At 35.0% G+C, this 18,897-nt stretch overlaps 1 protein-coding gene across 1 annotated transcript; it reads right to left on the reverse strand.

Annotated features, from left to right (window-relative positions):
- Positions 1–5,585: 5,585 nt before the first annotated feature.
- On the reverse strand, positions 5,586–13,681 carry LOC136028330 (peptidyl-prolyl cis-trans isomerase-like 1). The gene is made up of 3 exons (XM_065706147.1): positions 13,587–13,681; positions 8,878–9,011; positions 5,586–5,725 (listed from the first exon to the last, which is right to left on the reverse strand). Exons 1-3 carry the CDS (start codon positions 13,637–13,639, stop codon positions 5,586–5,588), a joined length of 327 nt encoding a protein of 108 aa, XP_065562219.1. The 5' UTR covers positions 13,640–13,681.
- Between the last annotated feature and the right edge of the window lie 5,216 nt (positions 13,682–18,897).

Genomic DNA, 18,897 nt, shown 5'->3' on the forward strand with positions numbered 1-18,897 from the left:
TAAATAAAAAACAAGTTTTTTTTTACTGAAAGTAAGGAGCGACATTAAAACTTAAAATGAACAGAAATTATCCCGTATATTGGCTGTCCCTTCCTCAGCGCGTCACTCTTTACGCAAAAGTTTTTATTGTTTTAAAAAACTAGAGTCATAACAAAGGATCAAACTTTAGCGTAAAGAGCGAGGGGTTGAGGAGAGGACAGCCCCTTTCATGTATGGAATAATTTATGTTCGTTTTAAGTTTTAATATCGCTCTTCGCTTTCAGTTAAAAAAAACTTGTTTTTTTTTAAATTAATTTTCCAAAAGAAAGATCTCGGATGCGTATTTATTTGTTTTTGTTGTTTTTTTTCTTTTGTTTTCCCTAGGGGTGATCGCACCGAACCAATGGTCCTACAATATTGGGGGAGGGCTCATTCGAGCGGATGTTGGAAGTTCTTGTGTCCGTTTTAAGCGACTAAAATAATTGTAGAGCAGCTAGTCTCCCTCCCGTGCCACCTTTTTTTCCAAAATCATTCGATCGTATTTTGAGATATTCAGCGTAGTTAAAAGGCATTTGGAGATAATATGACCCCACAACCCCTGGGGAAAGGTCTTCAAGTTATGAAATTTTCCCCTTGATTATGTATAGCATTTGTTATTGGGAAGTTTGCATACATTATTCGGTTGGGGGGGGATGATTTTCTGCTGGGGGGATTTTCCACGGGGAGAACTGTCCATGGGGAGGAAAGCTTCTGGAGGATAGCTTTTCAGTGGGAATTCTACACTTTTCTGGCAATTTGCCAGGCGAAAAAACAAGTTTTTTTTCAACTGAAAAGTAAGAAGCACCATTAAAACTTAAAATGAACAAAACTATTACTTATATGATGGGGTTGTCCCCTTCTCAATACCTCCATCTTAACGCTAAAGTATGACTTTTTGTCCCAACTTTTCAAAAACGGCTCCCGGAATACAAGGGCTAACTAATTAAAACAATAAGAAACTTTTTTTAAGTACTAAAAGATCTAGCGTGAAGAGCAAGGTACTGGGGAGGGGGCAACCCCGTCATATACACAACAATTTCTGTTTGTTTTAAGTTTTAATGTTGCTCCTTACTTTCGGTTGAAAAACTTGTTTTTTTATTTAATTTAAAATAGAAGCGTTGTGGTAAAAACCGTGGAAAGAAGAGTAGTGGTAGTAGCAGAATGGTTTTAGACTCCTATACTGCAATACTAGCTTTATATTTTAAAATCAGCAACAATAGGAAACTTTTAAAACAAACTTTAATGAAAATCGAACACAGCTCGTGATATACTTATTTAATGTGCTTCAATATTCAACTTTTATATTGTAATATTAGTCTGATTCAATAAATGATCCTGGCCGTATTCAGGGGGGGGGGGCAGGTGACCAGCTTAGTCCCTCCCCCGGTTTGACGACTGTGTTGGGTGTACAATTTTTACTGAAAGCTGGTAAAGAAACTAAGGTAAAAAAAAATGAAAAAAGATTTCCCAGTTGATGAATTTCCAATTAAGAAAACCTAATAAAATATATCATGTAATAAACCTATCATTGTTTTTTTAGGCCAGTGTCAACTCTAATCCACCTTGAAATAAAAGTATACTTATCGTAAGTGAAGTCATCGAATTACTCAGGGAATCCTCAGGAGAAGTCCCTGAGAATGAAGCGAAACAATGAATAGTAAGAATAGCATCTCCTCCACCTGGTACAAATCATTAGACTAGATAGGACAATATAATTTCCGGAAATTCGGAGTAGCGTTATATGCAAAGAAAGATTTAATCATCAAATACTGGTGATTGAACGTCGATAGTTACCTAAGGAACAATTTTTGTCTCTCTAGCAGAAAAATTGAATCAAAAGAATTTGGAACTGAAACAACTTGTAAAATCTAAAATACAAGCCACTGATTCATTCCCTTCTATGTACCATCAAACAGTTCGTTGTAACAAACTGTAAGCAAAGTGCGATCCGTACCAATATTAACCGAATATTAACATTAAAAATCCCAATTAAGAGTACTTCAGTCTCCCTTCTTGACCAACAAGGAGAATCACGTTTTCCCAGGGAAAGCAGTAATGGGTCTCTTTTTTTAGATTTCTACTGCTTTTTTCTGTCGTTGCCTGTTGGGGGTTAGAAAATCGAGCTAAGCAGAATGCTCCTGTAACACGGGACATTCTGCTTAGGGACATTCCTGTAACGCTCCTTGTTTTCTTACAAGGTTAAGAAATGGACTTAACTAGTTGACGGCTTCGGGTCTCTTTCTGTTTCTCATTAGATTCCAGTCAAATCATACCCTTTTGAGCTATTTTGTCTTTTATTGAAATTTATAACCCTTTTATAATATTTTTAACGTCACAACAGTTGTTATAGCATGAGCATGAACTTTGGGGATAAAATAATATTTATTTATTTATATATAACACATAGGAAAATCCCCTCGCTTTTTTTTTTGCTGGATATAGTAAAGAATGAATCCCAGGAAATGAGGCAGTGAAGTCACTCAAATATGATATCATACTGAATACGATATGGTTTTGTATATGAATATGCAGTTTTGTCAAAAAGCGTATTTTACTTTAATAGGTTTTCACTAGATATATCAGTTTCCTTCCAAGTGAACCTTTAAATATCTCTCTGTGATTTCTAGCACCACACAAGCAGCGACAGAAAAAAGCCGAAGAATTCTAAAAAAAGAGACACATTACTACTTCCCCTATGAAAACGTGATTCTCCTTGTTGGTCAAGAAGGGAGACTGAAGTACTTCTAAGTGGGGTTTTTGCTATGTGATTCCAATTATTCAGCTTTCAGTTTGGTCCAACATCATTTTTGTGGGATTTTAGGCTATTTTGCCAAATCTCCATAAATTTGTTTTGCAATAAACTTTTCAAACAGTTCGTGGTAACGAACTGTAGTAAGGAGTGACCCGGCTCAATAGAAACTAAAACTCTAAAAATGGAATTTTGATACCAATAGCTACATCAAAAGAATCGCATTTTAATGCTGATTTTAAATATATAAGTTTCATCAAGTTTAGTCTCACGCATCAAAAGTTACGAGCCTGAGAAAATTTGCATTATTTTAGAAAACAGGGGAAAACACCCCTAAAAGTCATAGAATCTTAACAAAAATTACACCATCAGATTCAGCAAATCAGAGAACCCTACTGTAGAAGTTTCAAGCTCCTATCTGGAATTTTGTATTTTTTGCCACAAGGCAGATCACGGATGCGTGTTTATTTGTTTGTTTTTTGTTTTTGTTTTTTTCCCAGGGGTGATCGTATCGACCCAGTTGTCCTAGAATGTTGCGAGAGGGCTCATTCTAACGGAAATGAAAAGTTCCAGTGCCCTTTTCAAGTGACCAAAACAATTGGAGGGCACCTAGGCCCCCTCCCACGCTAATTATTTTCCCAAGGTCAACGGATCAAAACTCTGAGATAGCCATTTTATTCAGCGTAGTCGAAAAACCTTATAACTATGTCTTTTGAGACGACTTACTCCTCCACAGTCCCCGTGGGAGGGGCTACAAGTTACAAACTTTACAAACTCACAAGTTACAAACGCTAAAGATTTTTACTGTTTTAAAAAGAAGAGTTGAGAGAAAGAGTCAAACTTTAGCGTAAAGAGCGGAGCGTTGATGAGGAAGCAGCCCCTTTCATATACGAAGTAATTTCTGTTCGTTTTTTAAGTTTTCATGTCGCTCCTTACTTTCAGTTGAAAAAACTAGTTTTTTATTTAATATCACTAAGATTGATCGAAATAATAGTTATCATTTTCTGTTTCAGGATCAGATGGTGATTCTTCCTCACTTTTTTCAAAACACATTAAAATTTTCGATCACTGTGGGATAGAAATCTTTCTATCCCACCTTACTAGTTCAATGATAATGTCGCTACCAAAGTTCCTTGCTTATAGTTTCGGTTAATATTGGTACGGACCACACTTTACTTACCGTTTGTTACAACGAACTGTTTGATGGTAAATAGAAAGGAATGAAACAGTGGCTTGTATTTTAGATTTTACAAACCGTTGCGGTTTCCAAATTCGTTTGATTCAATTTTTCTACTAGAGCGACAAGAATTGTTCCTTAGGAAACTATCAATGTCCAATCATCAGTATTTGATAATTAAATCTTGCTTTATATATTACGCTACTCCCGAGTTTTTCGAAATTATATAGTCCTGTCTAGTCTAATGATGTGTATCAGGTGGCAGAGACTCTATCCTTACTATTCATTGTTTCGCTTCATTCTCTGGGACTTCTCCTGAGGATTCCCTGGGTAATTCGATGGGCCTCACTTACGATAAGGATACTTCATTTCAAGGTGGATTAGAGTGGACACAGGCCTAAAAAACAATAAGATGCTTATTACATGGTATGTTTTATTAGGCTTAGTTAGTTTATTAGACTGTAAGTTTTATTAGACTGATAGTTGATGGAAATTCATAAACTAAAAAATCCTTTTTTACTTTTTTACCTTAGTTTCTTTACCAGTCTTCAGTAAAAATTGTGCCCCAACACAGTCGTCCAACCGGGGGGAGGGGCTAAACGGGGTACCCCCCACCCTGAATACGGCCAGGATCGTTGATTGAATCAGGCTAATATTGTAATATAAAAGCCGAATATTGAACCATATTAAACAAGTATCTCACGAGTTATGTTTTATTTCATTAAAGTTTGTTTTTTAAGATTTCTGTGGTTGTTGATTTTAAAATATGAAGCTAGCATTGCAATATAGGAGTTTGAATCCATTGCGCTACTACCAGGACTACTCTTTCCACGGCTTCTACAGCTACACTTCTATGTTAAATTAAATAAAAGAAAAAGTTTTTTCAATTGAAAGTAAGGAGCAACATTAAAACAAAACAAAAACAGAAATTGTTACGTATATGACAAGGTTGCTCCCTCCCCAGTACCTTGCTCTTTACGCTAGAACCTTTTGGCACTTAAAAAAGCTTCTTATTGTTCTAATTAACAGACCCTTGTATTTCGGGAGTTGTTTTTGAAGAGTTGGGACAAAAAGTCAAGCTTTAGCGTAAAGAGCGAGGTATTGAGGAGGGAGTAACTTCCGTCATATAAGTAATAGTTTTGTTCATTCTTCGTGCTCCTTACTTTTCAGTTGAAAAACTTGTTTTTTCAACAGGCTAATTGCCAGAATTCCTAAAAGTGTAAAATTTCCACTGAAAAGTTCATCCTCCAGAAGCTTTCCTCCCCATGGAAAATCCCCCGGCAGAAAATCTACCCCCCCCCCCCCCACTGAATAATCTATGCATATTTCCCAATAACAAGTACTATATGTAAACAAGGGGCAAGTTTCATAACTTGAGGACCTTTCCCCAGGGGTTGTGGGATAATGTTATCTCGAAAGGCCTTTTAACTATGCTGAACAGAATAGCTCAACATTTATTCGAATGGCTAAAAAAGGTGGCATGGGAGGGGGCTAGCTTCCACGCTCTCAGGAGAGCAGAGCGAAAACATGTGCCTGCATTATCATTTTCTGACTTCTCACTGATTGTTGCAGCAATCAGTTACATGTTATTAGCCAGAGATACTGAAGTTTCAGTCCCGTTTTTCCTAATATATCTTAAAATTAAGTCTTAAGTGCATTAATATAATTAAAGTTTTCGGTTTTCAGCTTACCAGAATGCTTAAGGTCCTCCGATATTTCATCTTCAAATTTGGAACCGTAAATTGAATTCCCTCCTCTTCCTGTTCCAGTTGGGTCACCACCTGGGGAAACAAAACATACACAATATCAGTATATTCCATATATTCAGTATAAACTGACATTGGTATACAAGTATGTTTTCTAGATTTACATGTAAAAAAAAGTAGTAACGTATATCTAAAGTAAACAACTAATTTAAAACCAAAATTTAATATAAACGACTTGAGATTTCAATCAAAACTTATTTTTCGTCCAACATTACGGTAAGATTCATCTGCTCATAACTCTATTAACAGTAGAAGGAACCTGACCGCACGAAAAACGTAGTGAAAACAATGGAAAGAGGAATTTTTCTTCCATTCTCGGATAAGGAAAAGGCAAAAGAAACCGTAAAGCATCCAAGATCAATGGAACAGTAATTCAGCTCCAAAAACAAATTTTACACAGCTTTTTATGTCCTATTCATTTATTCTACAAAGATAACATTTTCAGTGGACACTGTCAATATAGGCTATGTAAATGTTCATTTTCAGGGCCTGATAATATCTTTAAGAAAACTTAGATGAGAAACTAAATTTTCTTAGATACCCAATATTGACTGTATAGTTTATTGAGCTTTGTAATCATAACAGTCTACAAAAAAAGTTCTTCCTGTAAAAGTCAGATTTCTGGAAAACCTATCTTCGATAGTGGGTGATGAAGATTGCACACAGAGTGAAATATAGGAGAAGTGGGATCAATTTAAGAAAATAAACGGCGAACAAGTATATTTAATTAAAATACAAAAAATACATAGTTTTCGAAATCTAAGGGAGGAGGACATTTTTTGTTTTCTTTCAGTTTCTTTAAAACAAACCTAACTAAAACCTGATAATAGGCCTCAAATAAATTTCTAGGCCCCATACCCACTCCACTAGAGCTCATATAATTCCCCCCTAGAATCATACTTGCGCTAAGGGCGTTCTAGCGCTAGCAGACAGACCTATGCTAACGGTTTATGCGCAGTGAGAGAAAAAAAACGGGTCAGCTTTTAAAAACAAATGAGTATTCGCTGTAAAAATTTGATTATATTATTCCCTACCTTCTCTCTTATATCTTTTCTCTTAAGATTCTCTATTATTCCGATTATAGCACAGCGTGGTGAGCCTAAAGCATCAGAAGGTGAATAGCTGAAAAACAAAACAATTTAAGACGATTCTTCTAGTTAAATCCCATCAGGACTCTCTCTGGTGATAGCCTTTTAGTTCCATTTTAGCCTTTAGCTAATTTGTTTAGAGGAAGTAATAATTTAATACTTCTTATTTTTTCAGGATTACACTGATTGTAGCGACAGATAGTGTGAAGAACTATTGAATTTTATCTTGCCTAACAATCTTGTGCAAATTTTTTACTCTTCGACCAGCAGTATTCAAATTTTCACTACAATCTCAATCAAAAACCCTTTCCTAAATTGCACCTGTACATGCATATCCGGACTAAGATTGAACAACTAATGTGCTTTTGACTTCTTATTACATTTTCCTAAAAAAATAACTGTAATCAAAGGACACTCTTCGGTTCACCATCAAAGATTTCAAATCTTTTGGATAACAGAAAGTTTCCTCATTTTCATATAATTCACCTATCTCTTGCTTTTTTCAAGTCCCCCCCCCCCATCTCAAAAACAAATCTTGCTCCTCCTAAGAAAAAATCCTGCACATTTTCTTACTATTTCTAACACTGTTTAGAGGAAAAGCTTCTCCTGTCAAGAGATTTCCTTATAACTATCTTGCAAATCTTTGGTAGATTTAAATCGCAGATGTTGCTAGACACATAGGTGGGATGAAGGGGATCGTACAAGAGATCCTTCTTGGTATATATATATATATATATATATATATATATATATATATATATATATATATATATATATATATATATATATATATATATATATATATATATATATATATATATATATATATATATATATATATATATATATATGTGTGTGTATATATATATATATATATATATATATATATATATATATATATATATATATATATATATATATATATATATATATATATATATATATATATATATATATATATATATATATATATATATATATATATATATATATATATATATATATATATATATATATATATATATATATATATATATATATATATATATATATATATATATATATATATATATATATATATATATATATATATATATATATATATATATATGTATATATATATCTGCAAGTTCCTATAGGTTTAAAGCAAATAAGACTCCCTCTTAGTTTAGTCTTAGACCATTATCTTTATTTAGATTTATTGTACCTATATTCTGTATATCTTATTTGCAAAAAAAAAAAGATACCCCGTTGCAGGTCCTGTCTAAAGGACTATGACAAGGAGATCAGCAGCACCGGTTCAGACTATAGGTGTGGTTTGTTTACCAACTTCAATTATCAGCAAAAGCAAAAACTTTCCAAACGTCAATCTACAGACATAAATTCTACCTAACAAATCTTATTCAGCTAAATTATTTTGCTTTTTTGGCATCAGAAGCAGCAGAATCAAGCACTACATGAACTTAAGCATCAGCACCGCTTCTGGTTTTTGTTGCAATAGCAATGCCTCTTATCAAATCTTTCATCCACTCTGTGGGGATGTCGGATCTCTACCGACTTGGATTCTTAAAGCTTTATCCCCTTCTCAAAAAGGTCAGATTAAAATCAGATTCAAGAACGGCAAAATTATGAGCCTAGCTCTTACTTTTCACCAAAGTTTGATTGAGATCCAATGTCTCCTTCCGGTAGATGTGCTGAAAACAAGAATTTTAGGATTCATCTCCAATAAAACCCTTTGTAGTTAGGTAAAAAACAATCATGAAAGACTAGACTGACTAGGAAGTTTTCACCCTGAAAAACAAAACAGAGATAGAAAGGGTAGGCATTTGGAAGAACCTCCACCAACCCGTCCTCAGTGCAAATCATCATGCGACGAAAAACCCATAAAGAACTAAATTTCATAAGCCAGAAAATCGACAACTCCAACAAAACTTAAAATGACACACTTCAGATGAAACATATTTCCATTTTCTCTCAATGTTGGACCTGAGTACAACTGTATGCATGTTTTCACACACACACAAAAAATAAAGAATATTTCAAAAATTTGAAACGAAATAGATAGATTAATTTCCTTACCTTGGATCATGAAATCTCTTATTATTCTGTGGAATTTTGTCCCATTATAATATCCTCTTCTGGTAAGTTCGGCGAAATTTCTACATGTTTTTGGAGCATGTTTCCAATATAATTCTATTACCAAGTCTCCCATTCTAAAAAGCAAAATTGATGTTTCATAGCTATGTTTCAGGCTTTGGAGGAAGAGTCATACTTATCAAAGAGAAAATAAAAACTCTAATGAGAGCAGGTTATGATGATCAAGTTGAGGTTTTAAACCTAGAAATAAATCAAATTTTTTGCTTGGCATGTGTTTTTCGAGGCAGCAGTTCAACTTAAAAAGAACAAAACGAAAACTTGTGTTTAAGTCTCCAAAAGAAAAAACGTAAGGAGAATTTGACCAAGACTTTTTAGAATATATCACCTTACAGTGAAGTTATAATTAAGTAGAATAAAAATTTGCTTTCCTAAGTCTTGCCTTGCTTTCATAAGGTAAAATTGTCTTGCAAAGCAGCACATGTACAGGAGGTGCCACCAGTGGGTGCCCCAACGAAATATTCAGATTCGTCCAAATCCACAATAATTTGTCGTGCAATTCGTCCGTTTTTTCTAGTACTCTTTTGCTTTTACGTACTAAGGACAGTGATTGTTTTTTTTTTATTTCAGTGGCTATGTGAAAATCTACACAACTGTCTCAATGAGTTTGACAGAAAATGAGTTTCAGTCCTCTTTTAACTTTAAGATTCAACTAGATTACAGTATCAGGCAAGCGCCAACAAAAATGGAAAAAGGGATTCATAACCCCTATCCCAAAAAGGAAGCCACCTGTAATTTTACTGGTGCTCATCCTAATACCATGACTTCTAATTTTTGCAAGATATATAAAAGTTTCATTGCTGGGTGGCTGAAAACTTTTATTCTGGATAAAATTGACTCTCAGCAAATTGGGAATATTCCCAAAAGTTTGACAAGCCATTTAGTATGGTTGCTTGATAAGATTTTAAAGCATCAAGATGAACCAGAATACTGGGTCAACTTCATTGTGATTGACCTAAAGAAAAATATTTAATTTGACCTGCCATAGTGCCCTTATCCACAAGCTATTGAAAAATTTTAATGCTGATGCATCATGACTTCGTGAAATCCTCCCCCACACCTGAACATTTCCCTTTGTGCCAATGGCTCCCACCATAAGTAGCTAAACCAGTACCTTAAGTCCAGTTGGCAACAGCATGACATATGTGTTATGTAAACAGTTACATTCCCTTGTTTGTCAAGTTTTTAATGCAACACTCACTTTTCAATAATTTTTCATGTATATATTTGTTTTAGTTCATTATTCTTTTTATTTTTTTGTGATTTAAAGGTATTTTTTTCATTTGAACTTGATTTGTTTTTTCAGAAAGTTGGATATTTAAATGTTTTAGATTTTAATTAGACTCTGTGTTATTCCAAGTTTGTATATAAATTTGTTATTTACAATCATTATAGTATACATGATTATATAGCTGACATAGAGACAAGGTGAACATTCTACTTGGTTATTTCTGTTGATAATCTTTATAAATAAAATAATCAATTCACTTGCAAATACACCCCCTTTCCTGATAGTCCCATATATAACCCTAATAATGGAATTCTCCATTTCAATTCAGTCATATATTGCAGCTTCTATATCAAATCAGTTAGTTATTTGAAATACCCTTAAAAAGAGGATAATAATAGCAGGAAACATGATAATTTGATTAATGGAAACATTTTACAATTCTCCATATTGCAAAGTAAATGATACATTTATTTTAGTACTTTTTATATATTGCTTGGGCTATATATGAGACCATCAGGGAGGTGGGGGGCGCTACATAAATAAGTGAATTGATTGTCATATTTGAAAAGAGCACAAAAAAGGAACTGAGTAGTATGTTCACCTTACTCTCAGTTATAGAATATTGTACATATTTACCAATTTTTTCCCCTGTGGTACTACTAATATACAGCATATTTTTTTTCTTTTTCAGTAGAATTCTAGATGAGCTACTTTTATTGTCTTGGAAAGGGGTTATGCTAGGAAAATGCAACTTACAAGGATGGATCTACAGACTAAAGTATGTCCTGCAAAGTTGTTTTGAAGATCTTACCTCTACTTCTTGTCCCTCTAGGGTGCACTGACCTTTAAAAATCTTTGTGATGTAAAATGGAAACCCTGCAAAATAGATCATCTGCTTATATGAATTACAAGAAAAGTATTTCCATCTTCCCAACTTTGCTTAATCCCAATTTATGAGGGTTTTAAAGACCTGAAAATACATTTCTAAAATTTAGAAATACTGCATTAATGTGGCTTAAAATCCTACTCATATAACAGGAATTGCATTTTTGGAACAAAACCAGAAAAAAGAAACTGTTTTTAAAATTTCATTATTTATAGAAGCTCATACCCAATTAGTACTGCCACTGTCCAAAAGTCTATTGATATCAAAGTCATACCAATGGACTGGAAAGTTGCCCATATTTTACCATTACACAAAGGAGGAGACAGGAGCAAAGCTTCCAATTATCAGATGATCAATATTACCTCTAGTGTTGGGAAAATTCTAGAAGCTATTGTAAATGCTGCTGTTCTCAAACATTTAGTCACAAATAAACTTCTATCAAAACAAAATAATGGATTCTAACCAGGTAGATCAATCTAAACAAATCTGATTGACTCACACAATCATGTAACTGAGCTCCTTCATCAAGATCTCACAGTGGATATGGTTTTGCTAGACTTTGCTAAAGCCTTTGATAGTCTGTCATTGGAAGCTCCTATCTGGAATTGAAGAGGGTATGGTGGACTGGATAATGTATTTCTTGAAGGGAAGAAAGCAGCAGATTTTTGAAAAATTTGATACAGTTTACTACTCTGAAATAGCAAAAGCCTTAAGTGGGGTGGTTCAAGGAATTGCTTTGGGGCCTACATTCTTCAATGTCTACATTAACAATGCTCCAAGAAGCATTAACTTAATGCTCCAAGAAGCAAATTAACTTAGCCTGTATGCCAGTGACTTGAATCTTATTAAATCAGTTATGAGTCAGACTTATTATGTCTCAGATCTAGACAGCTTTTGCAAATGGACCAATATATAGAGGTTCAAGTTTGATATTGAGAAGTGTGAGATTTTCCATTTTGGAAGAAATAACACACATTGACAATATTCAATGTCATCAAGTGATGATGTGAGACAATTGATTTTCAAAAGTACCTCAGAAAGAGATTTGGGGGCTGTTAAAAATGAAGACCTTAAATTTAACTGCCAAGCCTGAGCTGCAGTAGCAGGGGCAAACCAAACTCTTGGTATCATCAAGCACACACTCAACATTAGATCCCTAGCTATAGTTGATAAACTGTACAAGAGCTTGGTGAGACCAAGATTGGAGTTTGGAATGTATGGCTCTCAAATCTGTCTGAAGATGGGTGACAGAATGTGTAAAGGACCTCAAAGATAAAGAGCATGCATGCTAACTGCTGAGCTTAGGCTACCAACTCTAACATGCTGTTGACACAGAGATGACATGATAATGACTTACAAGCTGCTCTAGTCTGAAAGCAAAGACATGTTCAAACCAGCCCAGTCAACAAATACCAGAGGCCATTCAGCAAAGCTGTTCTGTAAGCATGCCATGGCAAGAATAAAACTTCATTTCTTCTATAACTGCATCATAAGTCTGTGGAACAGGATACCACTAGATGTCTAGTTTGATAGCATATACAAATCTTTAAATTGGCAAACCAGTTAGCCAGCATTAAAAGCCTAGGAGCCCAGCAGGATATAAGTAATATAGCTAAGAAAACAGTTCTTACTCCATAATATGCAGAATCATCATAGTTAACACATTCTGTTGGTTGAGAACCTTTATCTTTACTTCTTCTCCCAGTTTTTCTTAGATATTCATAAATTTCTTAGAACAAATATATTTACAAAAGCACATACACCCACCTCCCTAATAAGCAAATATATACCCAAAATTGCATCCTGAATCTAAATATAAGATTCATTTGTATTACAAATGAACTTAACCCCCATACTAGCCATATGGTGGATATCCCTGTTGAACAGTATAAGCAAGACAACAGTGGGTTCAATAGCCATTGACAGCTTATGCAACAGGATGCAGCAAATGTTGTGTGGCCTTATCATCACTAATTGGTGTACACTGGATTTTTGTATATGGCTAGAAAGTGTGATTTAAGGTATAAACTTATCAAGTAGGCAAGTTTCAACAACTTAGAAATAGCAATAGGGTTAAAATGGTAACTTGGCAATACCTTCCCAGAGTAGGCTAAGTTTTTGACCTGGATTCATTACTAAAGGTTTCATTTTCCTAACCTAGCCTCTTTTGAAAGAAAGTTGAAAGTAGCTCATCTAGAATTTTACAATTTTCTGAATTTTATAAAAGCATTACAGTTAACAAAAACCTTATAGCTTCAATCATGGTTGAGCCAATCAACAAAACTCAAAATAACCCCCTTGTGCTTTATATGAGCTCTGAATTACTATCTAGGGTTTAAATTTGTGTAGTATTAAGATTAATAGTGGTCAGTTCCTTATAATGAGTCTTGGGTAAAAGACCTTCACAGGGCATAGCTAAGGCTCTGGATCTATTGCTGAGAATTTCGTTCATCTAATTCACAAGACGGCCGAATCCGCTCATCTATAATTATACCCATGAAAACTAAAATGGCTAACGTTGTACTGAAAGTGACTGTCCGTGGCTGCCATGATTTATCTGGAATAGACATTGTTCTGAAGCATGCACCAAGCTTTTAAAACCGCTTGCCTTTAACACGGCTTAGATACCGATATACAGTTATGAAAACTCTATTTATTTTTGGAACACAGTGCGCGATAGCGATACTAGCGGCTGGAGACAGAAAACAGTTATTGGTATCAGACTGGTAACAGGAAACTGGTATTGGTATTTAAGCTGTGTATGCAACAAAATATAATTGCGTTCCCGCCTATGGTGTTGTAGTAAGATCTACGCGTCAGAGCATGGGCTTGGAGGAGGCGCCAAGTTCAGAGCTCTGTACCAAAAGCTTCTCATGGGCAAGATAGGGGTTTTCATAACTGTATTGGTATCTAAGCTGTGCTTTAATCACTAGCTTACCTATATCCACACAGATCATGGATCTGCGGAACAGTCACTGCAGATTGTATTTTGATAATAATAATTTATTTAAACCCTCTTTATATACGTAAAATGCGCTTAGAGGAGTCCAAAAATGCAAGAAAAATAAAACGTAAAGAATAAACAAGCGAAAACTCATAAAAAAATAAACAACATTTCAACTCCTTTGTAACACAATTAAGCTGAATGAGAGGACGGCTTAGAGAGGACGATGAAAAAGCCTTGTGGATGAACGCATGTGTCTCTTGCCGCCAATTCTCGCGGTTCTCAGCAAGACATATGTGTGGAAAAAATCCAACAGCTGCGGTTAAAATGCTTGCGGATTGTAGGTAAAAAGAAGATGGGACAATTAAGACTGATTTAAGCTTTTAAATTTCATCAAATAATTCATGACGGACTCTTAAGCAAAAAGATCTTGAGAGAGACGAATTTGCCAGATACAAGCTATCCACCTAAATATGACCAAAGCTCACAATCCAGTGAATAGAATAGAGGAGAAATCTATTTTACTATTCTGCGTTTCTATCCCTTAAAAAAATGTAACTATTGATTTCGTAATTTCGCTCTAACAGCCCAGACTAGGCTGTTTAGACCTAGACTAAGAATTGCAGCTGGGCCAGAGTGCAACATCCTATGTCGGTGATTGTGCAGGGTAAACTTGTTTAAAAGAGTGGATTTAGTGAATCAGATGCAGAAAAAGTGAACAACTGCTAAGATCCTTGAATCATAATGAGATATCTAGGAAATGCAACTTTTGATGTGAATACAGTCTACTGTTTCACCATTGAGGCGATGCGGTGTGGAATACATGCCTTCCTACGTTCTCCACAATGCACCTGGCTGTGAGAACGAGAACTTTATATTAACACAGAGTACAGATCTGCTGAAAATCGCTGCAGAATGCTGATTAAAGAGGAACGAATGTGTCTCTTTCCACCCATCCTTGCAGCTCTTCGCAAGATGCATACGTTGAAAAACTCTAACGACTGCAGTTAAAATCCTTTCGTATTGTGGAAGAAAAGAACATTGAGGCAATTGAAAGGCGGATTTTAGCTTTTAAATTTCATAAAATAATATATGAAAAAAGTCATAAAAGCATAAGAGATCACAAAATCTCGAGAGAGACAAATTTGCCAGAAAAGATGTGGTGAACAGTGCACCGGACTGTTTTAATTGCAATCCATATATCGCAGTATGACCAAAGCTCACAATCTTTTACTTTACTTTAATTTAACTTTAAATTAAGTTAAGTATATCGGAAACCTGTAGGTAGCTGTTCTTTACCGGCTTTCTGTTATTAGTGTTGCCACTACAAGGCACTTAAAATTTATTTCAGTTATGAGTGACTTTTCTTAAGCTAGGGGTGAAAAGTATTGTGTTGCGAGAGCAACACTTTGGTTTTGTCCCGTTTTTTTTTTCCTATGCCGCCGATCTCGGCTTATTCCTGGGAACTGTTAAGGGTCTAACCTGTGCGGTTTTTATGGAAAATGTGGACCTCAGGCTGGATTGATGAATATGACATTACATTTTGGAAAGCTCCGCAGAACTCTTGCCTGGGGCCAAAAAGGATGGTTTTTGCTTGTCCACGAGCCAGAGACTATGGTGTGCGAAATGAAGTGGAGTTACATAGCCTATGTCAGAGAGGGGTATCTGAAGTTGTGCAGCCAAGCTTTCGTTTCATCAAACCTTGTTTCTGCTTTCGAGTGGAAAGCTCCGTTCTAGCAGGCAAGCAGGCAGGTACCACTTTCAAATTGAAGATGGACTAAAAATCTACAAGTGTTAAATATATGTGGCAGTTACCCGGCCCCACAGCCAATATAACTTCTTTGAGTGATAAAAATTGACAGAAGCAAAAAAGTGGCATTTTCCCACGGGCCCGAAAGTGCTGCCATCTATTGTTTCTACCCATTTCTGTTCGTGAGTCCGGCTGGGTTTATCATCTGTTTTTTTCGGAATTGGGATTTAGGTAGAGAAATGTTATCAGATGTACCTCATAAACTTTTAAGTTCTGTCATTGTTAAAGAAATTGGAGCTTATCCTTTGCTCCTTTCTAAGTGGTGACGTTAGAAAGTTGGCCTACGGCAAAAGAAAATCAACTTTTGAACTAAGACAGATAGAATTTTTTTCGACGGCAATAGATAGCTCGTGATGAGCTGATCAAAGTATATGTCATCCATTTTTTGGTATAAAAATTCCTTCATGAGATATACCAGTTTGAAAGTTTCAAGGGGTTGACAACTTCAGTAGTAGGGTACCCACCGAAACCAAAAATAGGCCGATATCAATTGTGAGACAAGTAGAGGACTTGTAAGCACGTCTTTACCACGAACTGTTTGATATGTGATTGATTTTAAATTCATTGCTCATGATAATTCATGTCTGTTTTAGGTTTCATTGCTTCATTTATAAGAAATTCTGCTCATTTGTGACTTTGAATACACTCTTTACTTTTCGTGTAAAAATTATATTTTTCTCACTTTTTAAGAGCGGCCAAAGACTTGAACTTACCCATGTTATTGAAGAGGAGTTTCAAACAACCCATCTATTTAAAAAGAGTTTCGACAATTTTATACAGTAAAAAAATACAGATGATAATTCATCAAGCCTATGGCGTACCGTGGTTATTCGATTTGCTGAAAATCATGCCGTAAAACGACGTCTTGTATCTCTAGCCAAGCAACTACAACACCATTACGTTGATTGAAGAAACATGCTCCATCATGCATTGAGTTTTACCGAATTTCGAAGCTATAGAACCTCATATTTTCTTAGAAATGGATTTAAATTTGTTAGATCAAGAAACCTTAACATTAACTTTACCTGAAACCAAAGGAGCAGGCTAAGAATTTTCAGTAGTTGGAACTTGCCTTTGGACAGTAACATTGACAAGTTATACTATGAAAATCCTAAGAAAAAATTCAAACTGAAAGGAATCCAGTGCCTCTTGGCAGGTATGTGTTGATGTTCGTTTAGTTTCAAGACCATGCAAGAAAAACAAATTAGCGCGTAGACAACTCCGTAATCTGAACGACAATGAGCAACGAAATTAGAACCTATGACTTTGGAGCTTTTTGTAATTAAAGAAAAAAAATTAACTGAAAGTAAAGAGTGACATTAAAACTTAAAACGAACAAAAATTACTCCGTATATCAAAGGGCTTTTCCCTCCTCAACACCCCGCTCTTTACGCTAAAGTTTGACTCTTTTTCTCAACTCTACATTTTAAAACGGTAAAAAAAACTTTAGCAAAAAGAGCGGGGTGTGTATGGGGGAACAGCCCCTTTCATATACGGAGTAATTTTTGTTCGTTTTAAGTTTTAATGTTGGTCCTTACTTTCAGTTAAAAGAAATTTTTTTTTCATTTAATTTCTGAACGTTTTTGCATGTTTGTATGTTTTGATTTTGGCTCTCCACACATGAATAATTAAAACGAAATTTGCATATTGATTTTTTTTTGGCTAAATGGCTTTCTCATAGTTTTGATCGGACGACTTCGAGAAAAAAAAAGCGGGGGAGTAGACCTAGTTACCCTACAATTTTTCGGTTATTTAAAAAGGCAACTAGAACTTTATTTTTTACAAATAATTTTATTAGTAAAAATATGCGTAACTTACGAATTAACTTACGTAACGAACTTCTATATTTATATGTTTTTATTACATATATGAGGGGTTTCATACCCTTCTCAATACCTCGCTCTTTACACGAATGCTTTGATTTTGTCCCAAATCCTTAAGAATGACCCCTGAATCACAAAAGCTGCAGAATAAATAGTTGGAATTAATAAAATCACTTTAGCGTAAAAAGAAAAGTATTAGAAGGAGGTGAACCCCTCATATGCGTAATAATTTCTGTTCGTATTAAGTTTCAATGCTGCTCCTTACTTTCGGTTGAAAAAAACTTTTTCATATTAATTTCTCTTTGTTTTTTAAAAAGGGCTAAAGAATCGTGCCCCCCTTCACGGAAATTCTCCTCCACCATTAAAAATTTCTCCATGGAAAGCTCCCCCCGAATAGACCCCCTTAACCCCTTCCCAAACCCCCAACAAAAAAATCCCCCTGAAAGTGTCGGTACACTTCCCAATAACCATTACAATATGTAAACACTGGTCAAAGTTTGCAACCTGCAGCCCCTTCCACGGGGACTGTGGGGGAGTAAGTCGTCCCCAAAGACATAGTTATTAGGCTTTTCGACTATGCACAATAAAGTGGCTATCTCAAAATTTGGATCCGGTGACTTAGGGAAAAAATGAGCGTGGGAGGGGGCCTAGTTACCCTCCAATTGTTTTTGTTATTTAAAAAGGTCACTAGAACTTTTAATTTCTGTTGGGATGAGCCCTCTTGCGACGTTCTAGGACCACTGAGTCAATACGACCGCCCATGGGGAAATAAACAAAAAAAAAAAAAAAAAAATAAACACGCATCCATGATCTTTCTTGTGGCAAAAAACACAAAATTCCAAATTTTTGTAGATAGAGGCTTGAAGCTTCTACCTTAGGGTTCTCTGATACGCTAAATCTGATAGTGTGATTTTCTTTAAGATTCTATAACTTTTAAAGGGTGTTTCCTTCTATTTTCTAAAGAAGGCAAATTATCTCAGGCTTGTAACTTTTGAAGGGTAAGTCTAAGCTTGATGAAACTTTTATATTTAAAATCAGCATTGAAATGCAATTCTTTTGATATAACTATTTTTATAAAAAATTCCGTTTTTTAGAGTTTTGGTTACTATTGAACCGGGTCGCTCCTTACTACAGTTTATTACCACGAACTGTTCGATGAATATGTGGCTGTCCAGATTCATATCCTATTCCCTTTATTTTTATTGCTTTATTTAACAGGTTGTCTTTGGATACTGACCATGTGGTTTACGA

The sequence above is a fragment of the Artemia franciscana genome, chromosome 1 (genome assembly GCF_032884065.1).
Source record: "Artemia franciscana chromosome 1, ASM3288406v1, whole genome shotgun sequence".
Classification (NCBI taxonomy): Eukaryota; Metazoa; Arthropoda; class Branchiopoda; order Anostraca; family Artemiidae; genus Artemia; species Artemia franciscana.

What these genes read in the sequence shown, in the direction of transcription:
- LOC136028330 (XM_065706147.1), bottom strand. Translation starts at nt 13,639, where the DNA reads ATGTCTATTCCAGATAAATCATGGCAGCCACGGACAGTCACTTTCAGT. An exon ending in ACAGTCACTTTCAGTACAAC is followed by an intron (nt 9,012 to 13,586) that starts GTTAGCCATTTT and finishes TTTGCTTTTTAG; the next exon opens with AATGGGAGACTTGGTAATAG. An exon ending in AAGAGATTTCATGATCCAAG is followed by an intron (nt 5,726 to 8,877) that starts GTAAGGAAATTA and finishes TTGTTTCCCCAG; the next exon opens with GTGGTGACCCAACTGGAACA.